The 27,816-nt window shown below is 40.2% G+C and overlaps 1 protein-coding gene across 1 annotated transcript; it reads right to left on the bottom strand.

Annotated features, from left to right (window-relative positions):
- Positions 1–4,954: 4,954 nt before the first annotated feature.
- Positions 4,955–26,490, bottom strand: PPP2CA (protein phosphatase 2 catalytic subunit alpha). The gene is made up of 7 exons (XM_079703470.1): positions 26,216–26,490; positions 12,879–13,088; positions 10,014–10,187; positions 9,350–9,439; positions 8,667–8,828; positions 7,301–7,419; positions 4,955–6,557 (listed from the first exon to the last, which is right to left on the bottom strand). The coding sequence occupies exons 1-7, from the start codon at positions 26,315–26,317 to the stop codon at positions 6,485–6,487; spliced, it is 930 nt and encodes a 309-aa protein (XP_079559596.1). The 5' UTR covers positions 26,318–26,490; the 3' UTR covers positions 4,955–6,484.
- Positions 26,491–27,816: the final 1,326 nt, after the last annotated feature.

The following is a 27,816-nucleotide window of genomic DNA, read 5'->3' as shown; positions in this document are numbered from 1 at the left end:
ACTTTTGCCTCCCATTTCTTGTAGGCAAGAGTCCAGCCTCCAAAGGACCTTCCCTGAGTTCCAAAGGGCAGATTTGAACAGTTGCTAATCAAGGGAGGAGCAGCCAGAAACCACCTGAGGCAAGATTAAAGGGTCCACCTGAGACCCTGCACACACCCTAATCTTGTCAGCAACCCACCCTTCTGACACTTTGCAGGAGAATGCAAGACTGTTACTGCCTATTCCTTTATTACATACCTCTGACCACAGTCCTGATTATATAACCTCTCCCTATTCCCCAGGGAGTGGGGCACAGTTCCAGCTAGGCTATTAGTGGGGCGCTAGCCTACTAGTGGGGCGCTAGCCTACTGTGTTCCCTCTCTGCCTGGCAAAGAAATAAAGCCACTTTTTCTCCGTAACTCTGTCTCCTTATTTATGTTTGGCATTGCTGCACAGCCAAGATTTTGGCAACACTTTCTGAAAGTCAAGGACTCTGGGGTAACACTGCCTGAATAGCTTTACTTTCCCACCCCTCCTAAACTGTTGAGACAACTCAATAAAATAATCCGTGTAAAATGTCTGACACATGGGAAATGCTGTGTTAGACATTATTCACTATTAGCTATTTCTGCCATTTTAAGGCCTGAAGGTCCAATGCCTAATGCTCTCCTGACCACTCTGAATTCAACTAACCCCTTTACAGTAATGGTCATTTCAGCACTCTATTCTCCTTATTCACAAATGACACCAGAACCCTTACTTAGTTCAGAAATCAGCTACTGCTCTGAGGACTGCAGCATCAAAATCATGTATTTCAGAAGCCACAGACCACTTACTCTGCACTCTTCAAACATACCTAACGATGTAGGCCACCTGCCATTTCAGGTTGAAAGCAGAAATGTCAAAGTGCTTCCAAGAGGTGGCTTAAACAGATACTCTCACCCAAGTCATCTATACACATTCCCAGCCCTACTTTTAAAATCCTGCCTCCTGATTACTGCAGTAGGGTATTTTCCCTAGGATCTGATGTGAAGTTGGAAATACCCACAGGCCTACAGTGCAATCATTAAGATTCTGCTTTGAAGAAATCCAACACCTGAAACTAATGCAATATTGTAAATCAACTATACCTGAATTAAAAAAAGAAACCCAGAGCAAAGGACAAAATATGCAGCAGTGGCACCACAAGAGGCCATAACCAGATCCCTTATCACCTTGAGCTTTTCAGAGGACATGAGAGCTACTGCACTACCACCCCAAAGATCTTGGTCCATATTTGATCATCCTCTCTCTCCATCCCTTCCCTCCCCTCCCCCTTCCCTTTCCTTCCTTGGCTGCACTGGGTCTGCGATGCTGCACACGGGCTTCTCATTGCGGTGACTTCTCTTGTGGAGCACAGGAACTAGGGATGCGGGCTTCAGGAGTTCCTGCAGGCGGGCCCTGGAGTGTGCGGGCTACTGTAGTTGTGGCGCATGGGCTTAGTTGCTCCACAGCATGTGGGATCTTCGCAGACCAGGGCTCGAATCCATGTTCCCTGCATTGGCAGGCAGATTCTTAACCACTGCGCCATCAGGGAAGTCCCTCCAGCCCTCTTCTGTACAACCAGCTCTGGTGTAGCTATGGGGAGGGAGTAGTGAGCTAGGGCTTATTATCTTTGTGGTCTTTTAATCACAGGTCATTGAAAGGATTAAAATTAAAGAGGTAGTTTTATTTGAACCAATGTAGAGACCACTCTTCTTTTGCACATGATTATGGGAAACAAAGATTGCTCAAGACCAAATACATCATACAGCTTCTCCTCCCATTCCTCTTGCTTGCTACATTCAACACATACTCAGATCCTCACTGCTGCTGGCAAGGGACTTACCTTGAAAGGAAAGCTGGACCTAACAGCAAGGGTAATTCTACACACATTTTTACATCTGGCATATTTCACCATACCTTGTAAACTGGCTCTTTCCTGAAACACTCTTGGACATTCCTGACCTTGAGTCACGAGCCCCAACCTTGACCAGGCTTTACAAAACCTAACTACTAGTCCTTGCCCCTGCCATGGAGGTAACACTGCTGTTTGATCCACTGCAAAAACCTTAACCATAATAGACCATGGAATCTCCTTACAGCTCAGAAGACATGCTAAAGCCTTGAAGCAGAAGTGCTCAACAGACTCTGGCATTTCCAAAAGCTTTAATTAGACCTTTCACTTTGGTCTTCCTAGCGTCTGCAGAGCAAGCACTCTTAACTTCCTTTTCTATCACACAATTCTGGTCTTTGACTTCCACCAATGGGCAACAGACTGGATGGTGGCCATACTACCACTACACTAATAAGTCAGCTAAGAACTTCCCTGGCGGACCAGCGGTTAAGACTCTGCAGTTTCAATGCAGGCAGCGTGGATTCAATCCCTGGTTGGGGAACTAAGATTCCACATGCCGCTCAGCGCAGCCAAAAGAGAAAGTCTGCTAAATCAGCTCTTGGAAGAACGTACCTGGTATTGTCCATTAAAGCCTAAATGGACTTTCCCAATGACAATATCTGGATGGCCGAGGCTATCTGAAGAGACTCCTAAGGTGGCTAAGTCTTCATATGAAGTGGTCTGCTCCATTAGCAGCATTTTAGGCAGAGAAAACTTAACAGCCCACCCACCTATCCCAAACCTGTTGCGGATACAAACTACTTACAATTAAATTTCAGCCATGAAAATCTGTTTTGCCTAAAGAAAAAATAAAAACAACAAATGAAAAAATTAAACAAAAATAACCAAAACACAACCACAGCCTTTTTTTCAGCATTCAATCACTAGCTATAACCTCCTCCCTTATCAATTCCTGGGAGAGGAATTCTCATCCAGGTATGACAGGAACCTTGAATCTGGGGTTTGTCATCCAGTCCACTTACTCTTAGTTATCAATCATCTTTGTATGTTCAACTTTCAAACAAATTTGTACATTATAAATATCCATAATCCATTTTCCTTCCCTCAAATTTATATACCAGCTGATAAGTGAACACTGTAACCTACTTACTGGATAGCACTAGGACTTCAAGCCAATACTACTGTTTCTGCAACATTCTACTTCTGTCTACATGGCAGTAACCTGTGCAATTAATTAAATATATATAATAAGAAACAGAAATATAATGTACTTACAGCCCTAAGACATAAGGCTTAAACTATAATTGAAACAAATATGGAGAACATTAGGTGTGTCCTAAATAATACATCTACAACCTGCATAATGTTATTCAACAGAATATATAACTGTGAAGGGGAAAAAACCTAACTTAAAAAAGTTCATATTCCCTGGTGGTCCGGAGGTTAGGACTCCAGTTCAATCCTTGGTCGGGAACTAAGATCCCACAAGCTACAAGGCGCTCCTCCCATCTCCTCCCCCACACAAGAAGTTCATAAAAGCTAGAAATATGTCAAAGAACATGTGAGAACAGATTAAGGCTTTAATGAAAAAAAGTTTTAGCTCATGGGAACAGAATCTACCTCATAACAAACAAGCCTATTATTAAACTTTAAGGTCCATTTCTAGTGACACATTACAGTTGAAAGTAAGGGACTACTTATTATACAGGACAGGTAAGTCACTACTGAAAGAAAATAATCACATGGTATATTTTAATTGTTCACTAAAACCCACAACAACCATCAATTAGCACAAAATCCAATATTCTTAAATTTGTAGTTGGGAAACTGAGCAGCGGTTCTTAAATCTAGATATAAATTAAAACCACTTGGGAAACTTAAAAATACTTACACCTGGGCCTTCCTCCAAATAATTTAAATCATAACCACTGTGGGCATCAACGTTAAGAACCACAGTAAAAAAAAAACAACATCCTTTGCCTATTAAGCTAAAGCTAGGTCTTTCTGAAAAATTATCCAATACTGACATGTTACACTTCTATTTAAAACACACCTACTGCAACCAAGAAAAGGAAGAGTCATCTATGTTTCCTTAGGATATTCAACCTAAGAAATAAGCACATCATTTTATCAATTCATTTTACCCTTACAAAATTAAGTTCCAAAGCAAATTTCACCAAGTCCTCAGTCTAGAACACTCAAAAACATTTTTTTGAACAAGCTTTGTAAAACTGAAAATTCTACTTTAATCTGTTACTAGTTGAGAAATCAGCAACAGCAATTATATATTAAAAGAAATTACTATACTTACCAATGCACTTTCTTTCTTTTTTAAAAAATTTATTTTTTATTGAAGTATAGTTGATTTACAATGTTACACCAATGCATTTTCTTTACCCATTTCATAATCAGGTAGGTTACTAACACTTTCTAGCTTAGATAGCCAAAGTCCAATCATTCTCTACAATTAGCCAATTCGTTTAAACCCTGGTAATCATTCTAAACCCAAGCCAGTCTGGCCACAAGCCCCACTCCACCCCCCCTTTTTTTGGCCGTGCCACACGGCATACATTATCTTACTTCCCCAACCAGGGACTGAACCCCTACCCCCTGCAGTGGAAGTTTGTAGTCTTAACCACTGGACCACCAGGGAAGTCCCCACAAGCCCTTTTCTGTTAACCACAAGGTCTACTTTAGAGAGGTTGTACCTGGATGACAATAACACATCAATTACAAGATACTCGTTCTTTTGGAGTCAATTTTGATCACAGGACCTGAAAAATCACTGCTTGGTATCTATTAATAGATCAGTTGGAAACTGGATTATGTACTGCACATAATAAACTATTTGTTCAGTCAGAAAGAAAACACATAAACTGACAAAACAAAAAAGAGACGGATGTATTTCTTATGAAAGCATAAAAGAGTAAAATGAAAGGGAGAAATGCGGAAAAACTAAGGGCTTTTGGACAATCAACTCCACGAGCTACCAAAAAAATAGAAAGTGGACCACTTAAAAAATATATATATTGTGTATGTATTTTCTTCAAGCATCTTAGAAATGCAAAATTTTCCTCATCAGTTCCAAATTCAACACAGTACAAAGCAAAGAAACTTTTATTACTATACCCACACAATTAATGATTAAGTGTCTTGAAGTCTACCCTGGTAGCTTAAGACAATCAAGTATTGGTTTCCATAGAAAACCTGTTTTAACTTTCTAATCCTATTCAAAGGATAAAAGGGAGGGGAAAAACTCAGTATGTGCTTATCACCGCCACTTCATTTCAAATGCCATTTTTGTCCTTGGGTGAATGTACATAACACTAAGCCATGATCCAGCAACAGTTTTCTATTTGGTTTAACTAGTATCATTTAAAGAGCATAATACAGGATAATGCTTTAACAGCTGTATCTTATCTGAGACAAATTTAACTTTAAGTGACAAGTAATGTACAAATATTCGTTAAGAACTTACCACTCTGTCAATCATCTTAAAGTGTCCACATAACATACACAGCAATATTTATAACCAGAAACTGCAGTGACTGATAAGTAGATACATTATTTAGTTTGTTAACCTCTACCTGAAAACATGCTTTTTTCATTAAAAAACAAAACCCGAAAAACATAAATCTCGATTTATATGGTTTTACAATCAGGTCTTACTGAAGCAGCACAGACTTCATTTCCTTTCTTGCAGATAATATGCAGGAAGAAGAACCCACAAAGAGCATGCTGGCAATCTGACATATTGTACTATCTGGACTGAAATTCATTTGAAGAATGTCAAGGAGTTACAAGAGAGATTATGTAGTGGCCTTGATTTTTATTTTTCTTTACCTAGAATTCTACAAATTCTAAAATTTATCAATTGATGTATCTTTTAAATAAACAGCACCAGTCTTGCCCATTGATACAATTAAAATTTGACATTCTCAGTTCTTAGTTCACAAGTTTATTATGAAAAACACTGCAGTGCTCTTGTGCAGTAACATCGTCTTACAGGAGGGAGGGAAAAAAAACAGTTCTGTTCAAAACAACTCACCAGGATCTGACAGTAACAAAGAACAACATGAGGCTGAGATTTGAGAAGGGGAAATAAACTGAGTGCAGACAAATCATACAATTAAATTAAACAGTATCCCTGAAAATAAACAAAACGATTTCAAAACTCACAAGTAGAGGGGAGGCCTTGGTACTTAATTTTAAAAATGTTCATTAAGCTCCAATGATTGTTTGCTGCTATTCTTATCTACAGTCATGCTGAGTAAAGCTATAGCTAAATGGAAGTTAAATTGTATTCACGAGGTGTTAATGTTTACATCTTATTATCTGCAGTCTCTCAGAGAAAGCAAAGTAACTACAAATAGCGCTATGCCAGAAACTGGTTTCTTGACCAACAATGTCGCTTCAGCATGCAATGAACTGGTTCATTCTAAAGTGGTCATGGCTGTTGATGACAAGAGGCTTTGTATTTTTATATGGCACATCTTTTTGGTCCGTGTGAAAACAAGTTTTTTTGAATGTTAACTATTCTCTGACACTTTGTGGAGTTACTGTTGCTCTTCCCATTTCCATTAGGTCAATATATGGTTCATGGCAATACTGTACAAGTTTAAAATTTCGTTACAGGAAGTAGTCTGGGGTACGACGAGTAACATGTGGCTCGCCTCTGCGAGGTGCTGGGTCAAACTGCAAGCTGAAAAACAAGACGTATTTGTTGTTTATACTCCAAGACATCAATGTACTGACAACTAAAATCAAGAATATTAGTCTTTGACTTTACACATTTTTTTAATAGTTTGTTTTTTAAAAAACTGAAGTATAATTGACTTACAGCACTGTTTTAGTTCCAGATGTACAACAGTGTTTTGAAATTTCTATACATTAATTACAATATGATCTAGATATGTCTAGTTACCACCTTTCACCATACAGTTATTACAATATTACTATATTCCCCATGTTGTACATTTCATCCCCGTGCAGATATTTACACATTTTCCCCCATCCAATAACTTAATGTAAGAGAACCCTAATCATGCATTTAATAAGGGTCTTCTAGCTGCACGCCTCCTCAAAGAACCAAGGCAACTTCAGCTAGAGAGGATATGTTTCTGTATATTTGTAGTTCCTTCTAAGACCATCTGAAAGAAGGATTCTACTAAATAAATAAATAAAGTTTAAAGAGCCTAAGGTACTGTTATCTATTATCTTATCCTCAGGATATATTTTATTAACTCTACAATAAAAACATGGATTTAACAGTTAAATCCCTAATAATTCATATTAGGATCTAGGTTTCTGTTGATGTGTTTCAAAGGAAACTTAAAAAATCCAATTGGAATCTGGATTTAGCATAAGCTCTTGAACTGTTAAACTTCCCATTAAAACTAATATATTCAAGTAATGGTAACCAACGACTCAAGTGTAAATACTTACAAAGAGTATTTTAGAGTATCATCAAGTTCCATGATTGCAGCTTGGTTACCGCAACGATAACAATAGTTTGGAGCACTGAAAATCGTTACTACATTTCGGTCATGGCACCAGTTATATCCCTACAAGGAAAAGAACACAAAAAAATCCGCTATTTTACTCCTTTATTTACACAACTAAATGTGACTTCTCTCAAGAGGGAAGAAAAAGATCTCCCCTTCTGCCCAAAATGCTTTCTAAAAAGTATTGCTTTGTTTCTGGATGATTTAATAATTTTCTGTACTCCACACTTTTTTTTTTTCTTTTTGCTGTGCCGTGCAGCTTGTGGGATCTCAGATCTCAGTTCCCCGACCAGGGAATGAACCCAGGCCATGGCAGTGAAAGCACCGAATCCTAACCACTAGACCACCAGTGAACTCCTTCTGCCCAACTTAAAAACAAAAACAAAAAAAACCAAACATGTATTTATTTTTTCCCAAAAGTACAAAAGTTGTCTACTATAAAAAGAAACTCCCAAAAAAATCACCAATCAGAAAAGGATAAGCTACTTCTTATATATCCGACTTTCGGTAAATAACAGCATTTCTTCAGCCTCTCTTATTGCAGTAGCCCTAAACATGATACAAGAATGAGTATATGGCCATTCCTTGTAGAGGCAGATACATACTCCTGGAGACCAGAACCTTATTAATTCTGTCCTCAGTCAGTACAGGCATTACCTGTACTGCCCAAGGTATAGGTGCCTCTAGGAACTCCAGCCTCATTCTCTCAAAGCCCATCTGAATGCATGAGTTACTTTTCAAGTATTGTTCACAAATTTCTTTCCCTATCTCTAGCAAAGTCAGACTTTATTGATAATCACAATACAGTTGTATTAGTATTAATCTAAATAGGACCCTAATTTTATAAGTATGCTAATCAATGTTCTACGCTAAGAATTTAGCCCATTTCCTTTTAGCTTCTTCTTTCAAATCACCTGTAATCCTATCATCCAAAGGACCACTTAAACATTTTGGTTTATTTCTTCCCAAACTCTCTTCCATACACACATATGTTAAATACATGAAATAAAACTGAGACCATAAAATATTATATTTCACTCTCCCCCATCTTACTTTCCCAGCCTTAAACCCCAAGCACTACTCAGTCATTAAGACTCTGAAAACATTTTACCTATGAATTTCATTTGGATCAAAAGTTTGAGATTTTAATCCTAGTGTGCATCTACTGAAAAGGCTCAGGCTATAATGGCAAATTCATCAGAAGAATACATGGCATGTTCTCACTATATCATATAATTTAAAATTTCCTAAGATTTTCCTTCATTAAGTTTACTTAAAAAGCAAATCAGTCAAAGAACAGAACATACCTCCATCACCAGCTGATGAGCTCTAGACACCAACGTGAGGCCATTGGCATGATTAAATGTCTCAGAAATATCTTGCCCAAAGGTGTAACCAGCTCCTCGAGGAGATATACCCCAACCTCCACGGTCATCTGGATCTGACCATAGCAAGTCACACATTGGACCCTAAAAAGCAAGTTATATTTTAGATTGCCTTTTGCAAAATTGGTTAACATGTGATCTGAGTAATTCACCAGAAGCAGCACCCTACTAAGTCACTTTTTGAATCGTGTTTGCTGAAAATGGTAAAAGGTTTTGCAGATAGAGCCAGATAAATAAACTATTTCCGGATGTCTTTAAGAGGCAGAGCCTATATCAATGAGTCCCAATAGCAACAAGCCCTAACTAATTAATCTGCCTAGTGTACGCCAATTTCAATGTTAGGCAGTAGAGTTTAGTAACTAAGGCAGAATCTCTTAAGACAACCAACACCTAAGTCCTAAACCCAGTCCCAGAGCTGTTGTGATCTTGGTAGGTTTCTTAACGTTAGCTTCTGAAGAATGGGGTCAACAAGAGTGCTCATACCACATGATCATTTTTGAGACTTAAACAAGAAAATACATACAATGAACTAAGTTACAATTAAATATTTCCTTTCTCTAAAAAGTTTTTTGAAAAGAAAAGATTACCAAAAATAAGGTCAATACCTCATGGGGAACTTCTTGTAGGCGATCAAGTGCTCTGATGTGATCCAGTGTATCTATGGATGGTGAGAGGCCACCATGTAGACAGAAGATCTGAAAAGAGTGGTTTACAACATTACCCTCATTTAAAATAAACTACAAACATTCTGGACTAAGCTGCAGGCTGTAACCCGCATCACTCGGCCCTGTTGGTGTTTCTGTGTTCTGCCAGAACCAGGCTTGTTTCTGCAGATCTTTCTTTCTTGCCTCCCACTCTAAACTATGGAATACACTCCCTTTCTTCCTGATAAACCATCCCTACTGCACCCAAACCCCAATCAGCTCTTCTAAGAAAACATTTCTCTGACCTTACCCTCATCATAGACAATTATTTTCCTTCTCACAGAATTTTCTTGCAGTTTCTTCTGTGCACTGCTCTACTGGGACCAGTAAATAGCTAATTACATCCCCCCGACATGTCCAGAAACAGCCCAAGAGGATGGACGGGCTACATCTTCCAACCCCCTGTGGTCCCAACATATAGTTCAGTACCCCTCACAAAGACTGCACTTCAAAGAAAAACCCCAAAGGGATGTGAGGATGGAAAAATAAGTTACTGGCACGTAAATGTAAGAAAGCAGATTCTTGAAAATAATCGGCAATGTAAGTTTCAAGAAGACCTACATACCTGCCCATCCACCAAGGCAGTGAGAGGAAGATAGTCAAAAAGATCTGTAAAATATTTCCAAACATTTGCATTTCCATACTTCCGTAAACACTCATCATAGAAACCATATACTTGTGTGATCTGTCTGCTCTCATGATTTCCTCGAAGAATGGTGATGCGTTCACGGTAACGAACCTGAAACAACAAAGTTGAAAACATGAACGGCTGGCTCCTTCAAAAACCAAATAAAAATCCAGCAAACATTCTACAGGGAAATACAGAATTCCAACTTTGCTGGAAAAAACGTCCCACACCCCCACATCACACAAAGTGAAATCACACCTACAGATCATTTATCCCATGGGGTATCTGCCAACCGCATTTCAACTAAAATCAAACTCTCACTACCACTAACTTTATCCCACGCATAATCATCAGCTGCAAAACTCCACCCATGAGGCTTTTTTTATTACATTATACAACAACCATTGCAATCCAGTTTTAGAACCGTTCCATTAACCCAAAAAGATCCCTCGTGCCTGTCTGCAATCACTCCCGACTCCCACTCTCAGCAACTACCGACACTTTGTCTCTTGAGATTTGCTTTCTCTAGAAATTTCATATAAATGGAATCAATACAATATGTAGTTTTTTTGTGTGTCTGGCTTCTTTCACTTAGCAGAATATTTTTTAGCCTGATCTGTGAATGGATCAGTGGTTTGTCACATCTTACCGCTCTGCACAGTATTCCATTGTATGGCTATACCATATTTTGGGTTTCTTTCACCAGTAGACTGAACATTTGGATTGTCTGCAGTTTTTGGCTATTATGAATAATGTTTTTATGATCATACCACATGTAAGGAGTTTCTGTACACATATATGCTTTCATTTCTCTAGGAGAGATTCCTAAGTTTCTAATCTCTCCAACAAACTCACTAACATATGGTATTACTAGCCTTATTGATGAAAGCCATTCTAATGGGCCTGATTCTGACTTTAATTTGCATTTCCCTGATGACTAAGGTTTGAGCATCTTTTCATGTGCTTAATGACCATTCATATATCTTCTTGGATGAAACATCTATTCAAATATTTTGTCCACTTAAAAATTATGTCTACTTATAGGTTTTAAAAATATATATGAATACAAGTACTTTTTTCTTAGTGATGTCTTTTGAAGAACAAAAAATCAATTTTTATGAAGTCTAATTTATCAGTTTTTTAATGGCTTGTGTTTTTGGTATCATATCTAAGACACCTTTGCCAAACCCAAGGTTACAAAGATTTTCTACATTTTATTTTAGAAGTTTCACAGTTTTACCACTCATATTTATATCTATGATTGACGTTGATCCATTTGTAAGGTATGAGGTAGCTAAGTTCATTTTTTGCATATAGATGCCCAACTGTTCCAGCACTATTTGCTTAAGCTTCCTTTCCCCTGTATTAAGTCTGCTAAGGCTACCATACGAGGTGCCACAGACTGGAAGGCTTAAACAACAGAAATTTATTTCCTCATAGTTCTAGAGGCTAGAAGTCCAAGATCAAGATCAAGGTGTCAGCAGGGTTGGTTCCTTCTGAAGGCCTCTCTTCTTTGGCTAGATAACGGCCATCTTCTTCATGTGTCTTCTCATCTTCCCTCTGTATGTGTCCTAATCTCTTCTTATAAGGACACAAATCATATTGGATTAGGGGTCACCTATATGACCTCATTTTACCTTAATTACCTCTTTAAAGGCCCTACCTCCAATACAGTCACATTCTGAGGTACTGGGAGTTAGGACTGCAACATATGAATTTGGGGAAGGGGTGGTGGTGGCACAATTCAGCACATAACACAAACATGAACTCTTAAAGGTAGCATATTTATTCCTCCTCTGAGCACTGGGATTCATCCTGGGCTTTAAGTGCAGGTTAGCTTGCAAGGCTGCTTTCATAGCATCTAGAGTCACTGCAGAAATTTTCCATCATTTAATTCAACTCCTTCAATTTACAGATGCAGAACATAATGACCTCCAAAAATGTTTTGTAGCACTTTACATTATTCAGACCTGTAGCTTCATGAACACTTACACTTTGTTAATTGCCTAAACTTCAGCTCTTGCCAAAACCACATCTCATTGCTTCTCCAGTACTAGAAGATGCTGGCAGCCATCTTACCGTTCTACATATTCTTTAAAATAAAATCAGCTCCCCAAAAGTAAAGTCAAATAATTTCTTTTAAGGGAGAAAGGTCATCTCAAAAAAGCTTTTTACCGTTTTGTGTTTCACCTTCAGATCTTTGTATATTTCCCAAAGCTACAACTGGTATAAAACAACATGCTTTCTTTAATGATCATTTCTATTGTTCAAGATTATGTGATGTTTAATGGCTGCAAACTATTCCATTGAGATAAGCCATAATTTAGATATTCACTTACCATTAGATATTTATATCACTTCTTTCTCTGATATTTAAGATGCTACAATTTATATGATTATTGTGTCAAAGGATATAAACATGCCAATATTTGAAATATTTTGCTCCTTTAAAATACTTCAAAAATATATAGAAAGGTAATTATATTACCTCTCATATCCCAAATTACTGAACTAAAATTTCTATTTAATCAGCCTTCTAGCATTTTTAAATCATGAGACATTTTCTTCCTTAGAAAATAACCTTCTTGTTTTTATTCTGTACCACTCCCTCATTCAGAATGAAGATAGACCTATGATTTATTAAGTCCCAAACCTGAATATCTAAATTCCTAAATGTGGGGATTTATTCTAAAAGCTAACATGCAGATGCAAAAAAAACCCCACAAATCACTGGGTAAAAAAGGACATTCAAGAGGACTGCCATATCCAGTTCAAAATGCTCAAACATAAAATTGAAATTACCTTAAGAGCTACAAGCAGAGTAACTGTTTCAACTGAATAATATCCTCTGTCAACATAATCTCCCATAAACAAGTAATTTGTATCTGGTGATTTGCCACCAATTCTAAACAGTTCCATGAGATCATGAAATTGCCCATGCACATCTCCACAGACAGTGACTGGACATCGAACTTCTTGCACATTGGATTCTTTTGTCAGGATTTCTTTAGCCTACAGATAGAGAAAAATAAACCAAGACATTTCACATTAAACAACATTAACAAAGATATGTTTAATTACACATAAGATATGTTTAAGTTACCCTTAATACAGCTTTAAAGGGCAGACTCAGCATAAGATGAAACTGTAGACAATTACGATCCCATTAAAATAAGAGGGCAAGGGCTTCCCTGGTGACGCAGTGGTTGAGAGTCCGCCTGCCGATGCAGGGGACACGGGTTCGTGCCCCGGTCCGGGAAGATCCCACATGCCTTGGAGCGGCTGGGCCCGTGAGCCATGGCCGCTGAGCCTGCGTGTCCAGAGCCTGTGCTCCGCAACGGGAGAGACCACAACAGTGAGAGGCCCGCATACCGCAAAAAAAAAAAAAAAAAAAAAAAAAAAAAGAGGGCAAGACATGCCTGGAACCTATCCACCAGCTATCTCACCTCTGATACCTAGAAAAAAAAACATGTATCAAGATACATAGTCCCATTCCTCTTATCAGTATCATGAGTTTTAGATCTATCAGTTGCCATCTAAGTGCTAAAGAGATCATTATTAGCAGCCATATACGATCAATGAAAATGGAGCAAGACACTCAGGTACCTAGTTCCTTAGCTTTAGAGTTCTAACTACAATGCACTCTAGGATTCCAGGCTACGAGGAGAGGTTTCTTAGTCCTACTTTAAAAAAAAAAGATTTTTGGAAGACATTAAAATTTTGTCTGTATTTTGGGTTTTTTACCCTCTTTATATCAAAACATAAACTTCTTATTTTACAACTGTGACTATTCAATATACATGGTTTTTATGCTGCTTTCAGAAAACTGTTTGGCATCCTATGCATTCCCCCATGTAACCACAAATTCAAACATCACTTTTAAGAGCAACATAATATTCCACTCAGTAGAAACTCTTTTATTCATTTCAACACACATTTATTGATCATTTATTGTATGCCAAAAACTGTGAAGAGAACTGGGAGATAATCATTCATTTGCTCAACCATGAGTGATACTTTGTGCCAGGCCCTGTGCTAGCCCCTGGAGGTATAGTGAACAAGATAAAGATAGATCATTCCCACAGCAGGGCTGGGGAGCGGGTATAGGGGAACGACCACAAACAAGTAATCAAGTAACAAAGTACAGACGGTATTAAGTGCCATGGAAGAAAGGGAGAGAGTAACTGGTGGAGGCCACTTTTTAAGATATCATAACAAAGAAGACAGCCCATAAACGCACACAGTGGAGCAGGAGAGGCAGACAATAAAAGATCATTACAAAAGAAAGGGCCAAGTGCTAAGACATGCTAGAGTAAGCAGCAGTGTTCCGGGCTCACAAAAACTGAGAGCTATGAAAACTGCCTGAGGTGCAAATAATGGGCGGGAGCTACAGAAATGGGATGGGAATAGGAAACTGGAGGACATCAAACACCGGCAGATGCAATCATGTGTATAAAGTCTAAGGAGTTAAGCAGAAAAGGTTAACATGGCTAAAGCATAGCATGCAAGAGTAGAGAAGAGAGCACACTGGAGTGGGGGCAGGTTAACAAACTACCCCGGTTTTTAGCACTGATAGTCCTGAATCCCAGAAAACGCCTCAGCTGTACCCAGGCAAACCATGATGACAGTTGGTCACCCAGCTAGGAAATGTAGGAGGAGAATGGAGCATGGATATGGACTGAAAACAAGTCTAATCAAAGTAGTATTAAAACAAAGATCCACTGGCAGAAAATGTGATTAGTGAATTAAGGATTTCAGAGGTAGGGCTGTGGATATGGGTATCTGAGGTGGAGTAGAGCTTAAAGGCCACCCACCAGTATTCAGGGACCAACCCACCGACAAGTCTTGCCTAGTCTCCTTCCAAAACATCTCAATCCATATGCTTCTATCTTTTTTGCCATATCCTGGTCCAAGACACCATCAAACAACCTGGATTACTGTGCTAGCCTCCACAATAAACTCCCTGTTTCTAGTCTTCCTGCCTCCAATTTAATTTCCACGCAACAATCAAAGTGACAGTTTAAAAAATTATCACCAGATTCATTTTATCCACCATTGTCTACACAGCACCTCTCTAGAACAATGCACCACGCGCTTAATATATATTTTGAGGGAATCAAGAACTTAAACTGAGACAAGTCATCTTTAGGGAGAGCCATGGATGTCTGCCAGGACAACAGCATAAGTACAGACCTGGAAAGTGGTACCAAGTTCTCTGGAGAATGAAGAAATAACAGGTAATAACCATAAGGAAAAATGTCCAGGTTTCTAGGTAGAGGACAGAAGCCTGAAAAACACAGGGAATTTTATCCTCAAATAGAAGGATGCAGAACCCATCCACCTGGGAGGGCTACTAGAGAAGGTACAAGACTTCCTCAGGGAGAGTCAGTAAAGCCAAGAAGGTAAAAGTAGTTTGTTCTGAGAATGGGTTTAAAGTGTTTTACTTCATATATCCAATCAACATTGATTGGGAATCTTCTATGTGGGATCAGCAGTATGGAATGGTGTCCCAGAATGTACAGTGGGAGGCTTGGTCAAGGGAAGGTTACACACTGCAATATGCGGGTGAAAATATCATAAGAGAATTGTTGCTAATGAGCCATTGCTCATTACATTTTGAGTGACAACCAAGGATATCAAGGACTGGTTTTAAGGTAGTGGTATGCAACCTTCGCGGCACGTTAAAAAATCACTTGGGAAGCTCTTTAAAAATATCCAGATGCCAACTACTCCTCTCCCAATTAAGTCAGAATCTTTGTCTGTGGGATCCAAGCATCAATAATTTTTTTAAGTCTCCCCTCCCCACCCTACACTAGTGCTTTCTTAGGTGCTGCCAAGTTTAAGAACCACTATTTTCAAGTCTCCAAACATTTTGGGAAGCCTATTTCAGGACATTTACCAACCACTGACATCACAATGTTAGTTATTAATTTCATCTAACATTTTTAAATTTAGAAAAAATTTCCACTGTGTTTCAAAAAGAGATATTTCTTAAGAAATACATATAATCCATCTCTCTACAGTAATTCCAACTTCTCAATTTATTATTACTAAAAAGCGGAAGTTCACTAGGCATATTCCATTACTAAACCTGTTTGGAATTAATACCAGGCCTGATGTTTTCAGCACCTAGTACATACTAATGAAAACAGCTATGAATGAAAGATAGGTCCTACTTAAAAGAAATTTGCAGGACTCCCCTGGTGGCTCAGTGGTTAAGAATCCACCTGCCAATACAAGGGACACGGGTTCGAGCTCTGGTCCAGGAAGATCCCACATGCCGTGGAGCAACTAAGCCCGTGCACCACAACGACTGAGCCTGGGCTCTAGAACCCGCGAGCCACAACTACTGAAGCCCACGTGCCTAGAGCCCGTGCTCCACAAGAGAAGCCACCGCAATGAGAAGCCCACGCACCGCAACCAAGAGTAGCCCCCGCTCACCACAACTAGAGAGAGCCCACACGCAGCAATGAAGACCCAACACAGCCAAAAGTAAAAATAAAATAAATAAGTTTATTAAAAAATTTCTTTTAAAAAACGTACTTTTTGGGTTTTTGTCTCAACTTATCAGCTCTCAGGTGATCACTACACAAAATACACTAGTTCCAGAACACCACAACAAAAAAGACTGTAGACGTCCTTATTAAAGATTATTCTAGTCAGGAAAACTAATCATAGCATAGCTTCTCTTAGACATCTCTTTTTCTATCACAGGAGTCAGGCCTTATAAATCCCAGAAGCACCTAATAGAACCCCCCTCTATGGGTCACCCAATGGGACCTCTAATGAGTCACCTTTAGTGCCTCCAGGCCTTCACCAACCATCAGTTTCAAAGATAGCTATACAACTTCAACTCTCTGGTTTAATACTCAAAGTAAATGGTACAACCAGACTCTCAAGGTAACTTAGATAACATTAGAGACTAAAAAATTTTTAATAACTACCTTTTCACTCTCTGGTATTCTGACTCCCATAATTTAAAGCCTCATGTCACCTGAACCATGCAGAGAATCAAAAGTAACACACACACCTCAAACTTTTGTTTCCCCTAAAACACTTTTCAAGGACTTCAAATGTCTCTGCTAATATAATTCATATTTGAAAAAAGAATTAAGATCAAGCTTTAAGAAACAGTGTAACTAGCATCATACTGATTTATTTATTGGAACCCTACTGAAATTCAGTCAAATGAGACAGACTGAAATGAATGAATTCAAGGGAAGAACCTTCCTAGAACAAGGTTAAAACTGGAACAAGCTATTCCATTAATAAGAGCTTATCACAAGTAACTGTGGAAAGTTAAAATTTTTTACACCTTCCTGAAATTTAAAAATTTAGATTCACCCAAAGACCAGCAACCTTCAGGAGCATTAATTTATTATAAACATCCTCTCAGCATTCTGAGTTCGGATTCAGAAATCTCACTCTATTTTCAACCTCCTATAAAAAACATCAGGTAATAAAGCCAATGACCTATAGACTTAAGTAAGTCTTAGATATGGACCATACCTAACCACCATAACATGAAATTACAAACAAATCAGATTTAAAACAGACCAAAAGACCAACAGATCATCCAAGATTTTTCAAGGAAGGCAAGTAAAATAAAAAAACATGAACCAACAACAGATTTACCAACCACTTATATATCTATTAATTTCCTTAAGGATATACAACATTGATATCATTCCTACATAATTTACACGGTAGAAAAAGCCACACAATGCATTTATGCATTTTTAATTATTAAAAGAAAAACACAATGTATTTATGCATTTTTATTAAATCAAGGAAACATTTTAAAATACAAAATGATTACAAGGTAAAAATTCTTTGTGTAAAATGACTGGAAAACAATAAAATCTTAACAGATTGTTTATTTCAGCAGTGAGACTGTAAGAATAATGCTTTCTCAATTCTTCCACACCAGCAAAAACTATTCTCATTTCTTTGTATTCCCTTCCAGTTTACAACTGGGTAACGTCTCATTTTGTGTCCTAAATTTTCATATTCACTGACCCAATTTCCTATAGCATTATAGTGATCATTGTAAACCACTATATAATATGCTCCTGAACAGATCTACACACGTATTACTGTTTCTTTGAATTATTTTCTTTCAGGAAAATTTCAATTGTGGGATTACAGAGCAAAACAATATTAACGATCTTTGTTCCCTATGTACCACTGGACCTATGCCTAACTTGTGCAGTAATAAATATGAGACTGTACCCATTCTCAGCTATTTCAGATATAAAGTGTTATCTTCTAATTTAACTGGCACTTTTAATTTCAGGGTTTGAACTTTTTATTCCATGTTTATATAGTATCAGTTATTTCTCCTCTTGTACAACGTGTCCACACATATTCTTTGAGTATTCATAGGGAGCCAAAGGTTCTTAGATATTTTTCCATTAAAAATCCGATTATTAATTATAATGTTCATTAGAACTCTAGTTAAGTAAATTTAACATTTCATACTCTAATCCCAGTTGAATACATCTTCTACCAATAGAGCCATAAAGACATAAGAGAAGCGAAACAAAAAACAAAAGCAATAATTAATCTTTGAATTTTACTTCTCAGTTCAAGTAAAAACTGAAGACATTTGAAAACTTTTTTAAAAAGCAAAATAACTGGGGCTTCCCTGGCAGTCCAGGAGTTAAGACTCCATGCTTCCACTGCAGAGGGCACAGGTTCGATCCCTGGTCAGGGAACTAAGATCCCACATGCCGCATGGCACAGCCAAAAAATATAAAATACCTGTAGGGTCAAGCAACCATGACACACATCCTTATCAGGCATGGAAAAATATTTTTTAAAATAAAATAAAAAGCAAAATAATTAAATTTGCAAGCAAGAATCAAGCATTTCAATATCCTAAGAGAATTTCATTTTGCTTCATACTGCTTTTATGAATCAATGGTAGGTTTCTTTGATTTTCATAACTGTGCAAAAAAAATTTAAGTTCATGATAAATTAGTGTATGCAGCTAGATTTTTATTTTGGTGTGATACATTGGGTAGGACATATTACTAGCCCTGGAAGCAAAAGAATCTTGAGTTAATTATCTTCAACCATCAAATCTTTCTTCATACCACTTGTCTTTCATTAATTATACTGATCAGATGCCTCTAATATTTTATGAAATATTTGTCTTCTTTGATTAAAATCTGTATGATTATAATACTTTCAAAGTATCATAACCCTCCACATAATGTTCTGCAAACAAGTATCTGCTATTTGGTTTAGGGCCTAATGGAAAGAAAAGGTCAGGGATGAGGGATAATTCTAAATTTGTATTAAGAGAAAATACGTAAGGTGATGTTTTCCCATCTGTTTCTGTAAACAACCATCTTCACCTCTGACCAAAATGAATGACTGCTTTCTTTAAAGCTGTGTGTCTCACGTGCAACAGACTGGCCTCCATCTTTACCAACGAACATACCCATGTGCATGAATTAAACAGTCCCAATCATTCCTGCATAGGGAAAAAAATGTTAATCTACTGAACTGAGAAATGTTGCTATATACACAGTTGTTTAAAATTTTTCACCATAACAATCCATCTTGAATGAGATTCAACCACTCTGGGTCTCAGTCTCCTCCCTCATCTGTGAAAGGTGACTTGGCCTAGAGGATCTCTGAGGTTTTTTTCATCACTAAAATTCTACACATCCTAAAGCACTTCACTTCTTAAGCCTTTTTATTGAAAATCAAAGCCACCCAACAGAGATAGCAGGCATTACTGCTAGTTTACAGATGATGGGCACCAGAGAAAGACAATTAACTTGATCACCACTAGCACAAAAATTCTAAAATCTTTCCTATCTGGAGTTTACTACACGTTCAACCTCCTGACTAATCCAAAACCCTGCTATTAGAGCAAAACAACTAACAGATCCCTACAATGATACTATTTAGACAAAGCTAAACAAATAGTGAAAATAGTACATATAAAGGAAGCATAATAAATTTTGCTTGAATGGACTTCCCTGGTGGCGCAGTGATTAAGAACCTGCCTGCCAAGCCAGGGGACACGGGGTAGAGCCCTGATCTGGGAAGATCCCACATGCCGCGGAGCAACTGAGCCCATGCGCCACAACTACTAAGCCTGTGCTCTAGAGCCCGCGAGCCACAACTACTGAAGCCCATGTGCCTAGAGCCCATTCTCCACGACAAGAGAAGCCACCGCAATGAGAAGTCTGTGACCCGCAACAAGAAGCCTGCACACCGCAATGAAGAGTAGCCCCCGCTCACTGCAACTAGAGAAAGCCCGTGCGCAGCAACAAAGACCCAACACAGCCAAAGAGAAATAAATAAAAAATAAATTTAGGGCTTTCCTGGTGGCGCAGTGGTTGAGAGTCCACCTGCCGATGCAGGGGACACAGGTTCGTGCCCGGGTCCGGGAAGATCCCACATGCCACGGAGCGGCTGGGCCCGTGAGCCATGGCCGCTGAGCCTGCACGTCCGGGGCCTGTGCTCCTCAACGGGAGAGGCCACAACAGTGAGAGGCCCGCATACCGCAAAATAAATAAATAAATAAATAAATAAATAAATAAATAAAAAGAAAAATAAATAAATAAATTTATATATATAAAAAATTTTTGGTTGAATGTATTCCAAAAACAAATGCACACTGTCACAGTTAATAATAATACTGACACTCCATAACCTGTGTGAACTACACTTTGCGTGACTATCTAGGTAATCTAATGTTTGTCTTACAGGTGCACTCTAGAACAAAGGTTCGCTCGGCCTTCTTTCAGGCCCCTCAACAACAGAAAGGTAAAAATTCCCATTGGTGGTAGTAATTAAATGACTAAGGCAGAGGTGGGGACAGGGTGTGCCAGAGTGACGAGCCAGCTGATCACATACAGTTTAGAAAATACCCAGATGCAGACACATACGTCTCTGTCACTGCTTTGTTTATCCATTCCAAACCACAATACCAATATATCCGTGGCAACAGCAACCTTGTATTGTGAAGAAATTAAGCTGTTAATCCCAGATTGCTCTTCAGTTTTTTCAGACCCCACCCCCGCCCCCAGCCATTTACTGGCAATCAGACCTCTGTCAGCCTCTTCTACAACTTCTGCTCCAGAAGCTGAAAGAAAACCTATTTTAAACAACAAACAAAATCTTTCCCCTTCCCAGTTCTAGTCCATTTCAGATCTCACTTGTGTAGGAGAGGGCAGGTTGAGGGTTTTTTCAGAAAAGGATGGTAATGTGAAATGGGTAAGGAAAAAGGTGAAAATAAGAGAAACAGGTCAAAGTATAAAGAAAACGGTAAGGGGTGGGGGGTAGTTCTATGCCACACATAACTTCTCCTACCTCTCCTCAGCGCCCTCAAAAAAGACCCCTCTCTGGGACTTCCCTGGTGGCGCAGTGGTTAAGAATTCACCTGCCAGGGCTTCCCTGGTGGAGCAGTGGTTGGGAGTCCGCCTGCCGATGCAGGGGACACGGGTTCGTGCCCCGGTCCGGGAAGATCCCACATGCCTTGGAGTGGCTGGGCCCGTGAGCCATGGCCGCTGAGCCTGTGCATCCGGAGCCTGTGCTCCGCAACGGGAGAGGCCACAACAGTGAGAGGCCCGTGTACCGCAAAAAAAAAAAAAAAAAAAATTCACCTGCCATTGCAGGGGACACGGGTTCGAGCCCTAGGTCTGGGAAGATCCCACATGCCGTGGAGTAACTAAGCCCGTGAGTGCGCCTCAACTACTGAGCCTGCGCTCTAGAGCCCGCGAGCCACAACTACGGAAGCCCGCACACCTAGAGCCTGTGCTCTGCAACAAGAGAAGCCACTGCAATGAGAAGCCTGCACACCACAACAAAGAGTAGTCACCACTCGCAGCAACTAGAGAAAGCCCACGTGTAGCAGCAAAGACCCAACGCAGCCAAGAAAAAATAAATAAATTTACAAAAACAAACAAACAAAAAACACCAACCCTCTCTATCATGCGTCAACCCAAACCCAATGTCTCCTGGTTTTCCTAGCTTATCTCCTCCAAACTAAACAAGTAATACGCCACAGGTAACTGACAAACCTGACTTACAATGAGATAGGGGGAAAAACGAACACCAGACTACTGTTAACTCAAATGCTGGGCCAGTGCCCATCATTCTTTCTATAGCATGAGTTTCACCTTAGTCCTATTGCCCATATTTGCAAACACAGAACTCTTGGCTCTGATAGAGAAAACAAAGGCAGAGTGGGGCAGGGGGTGGGGGGAACTTGTGTGTCTGAAGAGAAGAACTGTTCACCTTTTTGGTGTTTCCTCATTAAGTCAACTCAAAACCAACTGCACTACCGCTTCATGCCTGGGAGATCACAGAATACACACAGGCAAACAGCCTTGACTGTGGAAGCTATGAGGATAAAAAGAAAGGCATTTAAACAAGCTTAATGAACAATATAAATGTCAGTTACACTTTATTAGAGTATTTTAGAGCTTGGTCTCTGGATCATGATTTACACTATCTGAGAATACACAGAAAATTAACTGGGGTTTTCATCTCACTAATCTTATTTGAGAGGCAAATGCAGTTAGCCACGTCCAAAATTGAAAAATAATTACTGTTTCCTCCTCCAGGAGAGAGTGGGACAACAGTATGTGACATGAATAGGAAGCTCTAAAGAACAAAAATTATGCGTTCTTTTACAGAGCCGTTGATTCTACAATTCAGTCTGGCCCCAATTCATCTGAGTCTTCATTATTAACACTACCTCAGAAAAGAGAAGGGCGCTGTGAAGCAAGACTAAAACATTGGCAATCTCAATTTAGCCCCTGTAGTCAAGTCACTTTATCTTTCTGAGCTGTAGTTTCCATCTCTGAGGATAACTGTCTCATAAACCTGTTAAGAGAACTGTGTATGTGAAAGTACGATGAAAACAATATTCTGTATCATTCTCCCCCCACAACTGCTTGTTCTCAATATTCAAATTACCTTTATGGAAATAAGTCAAACCACCTTTTAAATTAAACACACATACAGACTCACAAAAATACATTACCCATTTCATATAGGAATTTAACCTTGGTCAAGTACTTGGTCAAGTACTTGCAGGTCATCCAACTAGCAGGAAGACTCATGCTGCATTTTATTTATAGTGCTTGTAGAGCAATGGAAAACAGCATACCTAGGTAAAGAATTCCTTTGGAAAAAAAAATCTGGCTATCAAACAACATTCTCCACAAGTTTGGTAAGACATGAAAGCACAAACCCAAAACTCATACTGCTGAACATAAATGAAGCCACTGCTGAACATAACAAAAGACTATAGTTAAAGCAAAAGCAAGCTGATACTATCTACTTCTTCCAATAGGTAGATGGAAACATACCAGTCCAGTTATACAGGTGTAGTAAATGACTACAGACCTGTGACTATAGGCAAAACTGCTTCACTCACAACAAATTTTTAAACAACCAACAAATTATGATCCCCAAAATGACAAGATTTATTGCACACACAACAACCCTGTCTTTGATATAGACTTTAATCACATCTTGGGGGAAAAAAGCTTAACTAATTAATAACATAAAAACCATATTCACTCTTGTCTATAAACACACTTTCCTTCTTATAATCAAAGAAATAATCAACTATTATCAAATAGCTATCTCCACCAAGTATCGTTTCTTTAAAAGGAACAAAAGAAAGAAAAAAAAACTATTATACTAATGAGAACTTTTGCTACACTAAAAAGATTTGTACAAAACATGTTTCAAGTCATGCATCCTAACTTATCCCATATACCTAAAAAGCTGCCTTCAAATTAACTTAGTTTGGAAGGTTAATAATGCTCCAAAAGTTGGAATACTTACAAGTTAAAAACAGTTTGAAGGCTGTGTGATAGTCCCCCAAAAGGATTCATGTTTTGGAAATCTAGCTTCAAATATTTTCTCCTTTTTTTTGGCTCTAAGAATTAAAATCTTGACGCAGTAGATGAGCAATGGAGATTTCAGCATAAATTGATTAACTTCACTACATCTTAGTTTTACAAACACGTGGCAAACAACGACCATTTACCAGATGGATCGAGCTTCAGCCACCCCACTGTAACTCCAGTATTATCTTCTGTTGTCTCCAACACAAACCCTCTACTTCTGTGTTCCATCTACTACTGACTTCCAAGTAGATTCAGGCTCCTTGAGAATAAGCATGATTCTTTTTCATTGCTTTTCATTCATCTCATAAAATTGGATATCCAGTAAGCGTTCAATATTTAAACACAGAGTACTAATTTAAAATGGAACTGTATAATCTAAGATTAGAAGGAACCTTGGAACATCTATTTTAATTCTAGTTTATAGACAGGAAAATGTGGACCAAGTGAAGTGGTTGCCTCAAGGTCAATCACAATTAGTTAGTGGCAGAAAGAGGACTAGTGCCAGTTCTAACTCACAGTCCAGTGGTCTTCCAATTACATCACTGCTCTCTTGCGATGTTTTCTACACAAATGACCAGTTATCTAGCCAACTACTGACTCAAAGTCTTATACAGAGTAAAAACTCAACCTTAGAAGTCATTAAAATCATCACTTATAGTACCTAGAAACTAAGACCTAACACTATACATTAAATAATTTTTTAAAGCCTATTTCTAAACCTTTAAAACAAATATTATTCTCATTTGATGGAAGCAAATTAAGGATCAAGAAGCAACAAAAGACTACATTGCTACCATTAAAATTCAGCTCCAAGAGATGATGTGCCACCTCATCAACTAATAGGAGAGTTTTGTCGAAGCATGGGATAAATGAATCTGAGTTAGACTCACTTAAATTGCAATTATTCACAGAATAGTTTCTGAAAAAGCCGGTTTTAGGAGCATATACATCAAACTCATGAACCTAATTTTCACATCAAGCCACAAACAAGTCAGCATAATTGCTTTCTAATAACTCTTCACTAATACAAAATGCTAATATGATATTCCACAACTCTGTGGAACTAAAAAGAAATGCTGCAAAGTTAATTTTGAAAAGGTAAATTGAAACATTCATGGTGGAGCTCATCATTTTCTCTACTTAGGAAACTGAATTATAAGACAAACCCAACAGGCTATCTGTTTCCCCAACTCCTTGGAAAAAACAAATCATAATTAGGTAATTTAAAACGGACTTACTAAAATAGATTACAACATTCCATTTTCAACACCTGTGAGATAAATTATTTAAACACTAAGCACAATATCTGGGATACTGTAAAAGCTCAATCGACAGCTATTCTTATCATTACTACCACTATTTAAAGTCACAAATATACAAACAACTTTCCCAAGAAAGAGCCAGGATACAAAATTTGCTCTTACAGTTTATGTTGCTCGTTTTAAAAAGAAAATGGCAAAATGCCAAGTACGTTAGACTTAGAGAAGCGTTTCACACTACCCAATTTGAGTCGGCATATAAATCATAAACTGACACTTGATTTCCAATCCCAAAGTTCCTTATGTAGTATGACTCACCAAATTCTCCATTCTTCCAACTATGAAAAATAAGTTATACTCCTCCCTATGACTACCACCATGACATTCGTAGAAACTAGGTTAGAAATTCATTTTAACATTCTTTAAAAACACGCTTCAAATAAGTCTCTGGAAAAGATATCTCGGTGAGTTTAACACAAACCACCCAAGATAGTGCTAAAGCTGTGTGACCTTTAGAGAGGTCCTAGGATCTGGTCTACAAGGTTGCCGTTCGGGGAGCTTCTGGACAGCTTTGGACCTAAGAATTAGGTCTGAGTACAAGTAAAAAGCCTCTTACTCACCTGAATCCCAGGCCCCACTCCCAGGCCATAGAACTCAAGTTCTCTTACCTACATCTCAAAACCGTCCCCAACCCTGACCCACAGGGTCTCCGCTCCCCACAGCCACCTCGCCCCGCGCCAAGGCCGGGAAGCTCTGAAGCCCCGGAGTTGGGCGAACGGCGCCATTTTAGGCGGCGGTGGCAACGACAACCAATCCCTGCGCGGGAGGCAGAGGGCGCCGGGTGGCCCGGGAGCCGCCGCCGGGCCGCGGCGGGCTCCGGTCTGGGAGGCTCGGGGGGCCGAGGCCTCCGCCATGTTGCACCCTCCCCATGGCCGCCTCCTTCTTTGCGGGCTCGGCCCGCCGCGGCTCCCGCATCCGAGGTGCAGCTCACCTTCTCGCAGAGGCTCTTGACCTGGGACTCGGAGAGCTGCTTGCACTCGTTCAGCTGCTCGACCCACTGGTCCAGCTCCTTGGTGAACACCTTCTCGTCCATGATGCCACCCGCCCGAACCGGCTGCCGCTCCGCGCTCCTCCCGCGCCGCCGCCCGCACACGGGCCACACACACACGCCGCCGCCGGTTCCCGGGGTACTTGTGCGGGTACTGGCGGTTGCTCGGCGCTAGCGCTGGCCCGCTGGCTCGCCCCTCCGTGCCCGGCCACCGGCCGCGGCCGTCCTCCGCTCACTCTAGCCCCGGAGCTCTGCTCTCTGTAATGGCGGCCGCCGGCGTGGTGACGTCACGCCCGGCGTCAGGAGGCGGCGGGGTAGAAGGGCCGGGACCAGAGCTGCGCAACTGCAGCGCCAGCCCGGATCAGCCGCCAGACTGGAGTGCTAGGGACCGAGGCGCAGGCGCAACGTAGCCAGCTGGTAACAGACACCTTAGCCTTTAGGGCGTTGTCCTCCAGAAGGGAGAGGCCGAGGGGGAAGGGAAGACCGAGACCAAGCAGGGGCCAGGCTTGCAGCTGGGAAGTAGGCTAATCCCAGAGCAGTACGTCCTGCGCGGCTGAGGCGCGGACGTGGCGCAGGCGCAGTCGGGGAGGGAGGGTGGCTCCTTGCTGCTGAAGACTTTTTCTCGAAGGCGATACGCTTCGGATCTTCACCTGGCGACTGAAATCAAATCACGGAAATTAGAAATGCGACCCCATGGCTCCTCCGTGATACAACACTGGAATTGCGTGGGATTCCTGCATCTTGGGGGCAAGAACGGGCGCCGAGTGGTAACCTGGTTGGAGTGGCCACCTTCGCCTCCGGGCGCGGCCGGCACCTTGTAATTAGGTCACTCGTAGGCGGAGGAGGGTGTACCTGTCGGGGGAGGGCCGCGTAGTGCACCTGACTCCCCCGGCACACACCTGTCCCCGGGCCTAGATGTCTCTTCCGGCGCGATGGCTGGGGCCTCGTAGCGCTCCTGGCTTCCGCACGCCCTGCGCAGCCTCACCCCTTGTACCCAAGGTGTGCGCCTTCCTCCTACTCCGGTTCCACCTGGGGAGAAACGCTCTCCTCCCCTAACCCCTGCCCTCTCGGGCCTACTTTCTCAAGGAAAGGCCGCAAGGAGATGGATGCACCCGTCCTGCCCGGGACCCGGTCGTGTTAGAAGCGGCAGTGGTCCGCGCTTTAAATAAAGCTCGGATACCCTAGGATCGGACCTCTGTCTGGCTGTTGAATCTCTTTGAGACTTGTGAAATGTTTTCACATTTCGTCGTCCTTCCCTTCACAGAAATATTTGGCTCCGTAGAGTGCCAACTATGTGCTAGATCCATGACTAGGAGACAGAAGGGTCATCCAAACAGACACGGTACCCTACCCTGGTGGAGCTTGTATTCTCCCAACAGTACTTCCTAGGATGGTCTGCGGATATGTAGGCAGAAGAGCGATTATGATGTCCACAGGACCTGAGAGATAGAAGCTTTCCAAAAGACATTAAACCTCAAAGGGCAAGGCAAGAGGTGTGAACCTGGTCCCTGTCTTCTAGACTCCTTACCCCCAATAGCAGCCAA

Source organism: Hyperoodon ampullatus, assembly GCF_949752795.1.
Source record: "Hyperoodon ampullatus genome assembly, chromosome: 4".
NCBI classification, from domain to species: domain Eukaryota; kingdom Metazoa; phylum Chordata; class Mammalia; order Artiodactyla; family Ziphiidae; genus Hyperoodon; species Hyperoodon ampullatus.
This window is presented reverse-complemented; position numbering and strand designations above follow the sequence as displayed.

What these genes read in the sequence shown, in the direction of transcription:
- PPP2CA (XM_079703470.1), bottom strand. Translation starts at nt 26,317, where the DNA reads ATGGACGAGAAGGTGTTCACCAAGGAGCTGGACCAGTGGGTCGAGCAG. An exon ending in CTCTGCTTGTAGCTCTTAAG is followed by an intron (nt 10,188 to 12,878) that starts GTAATTTCAATT and finishes TTGTTGTTTCAG; the next exon opens with GTTCGTTACCGTGAACGCAT. An exon ending in TACAAGAAGTTCCCCATGAG is followed by an intron (nt 8,829 to 9,349) that starts GTATTGACCTTA and finishes CTTGCTTTTTAG; the next exon opens with GGTCCAATGTGTGACTTGCT.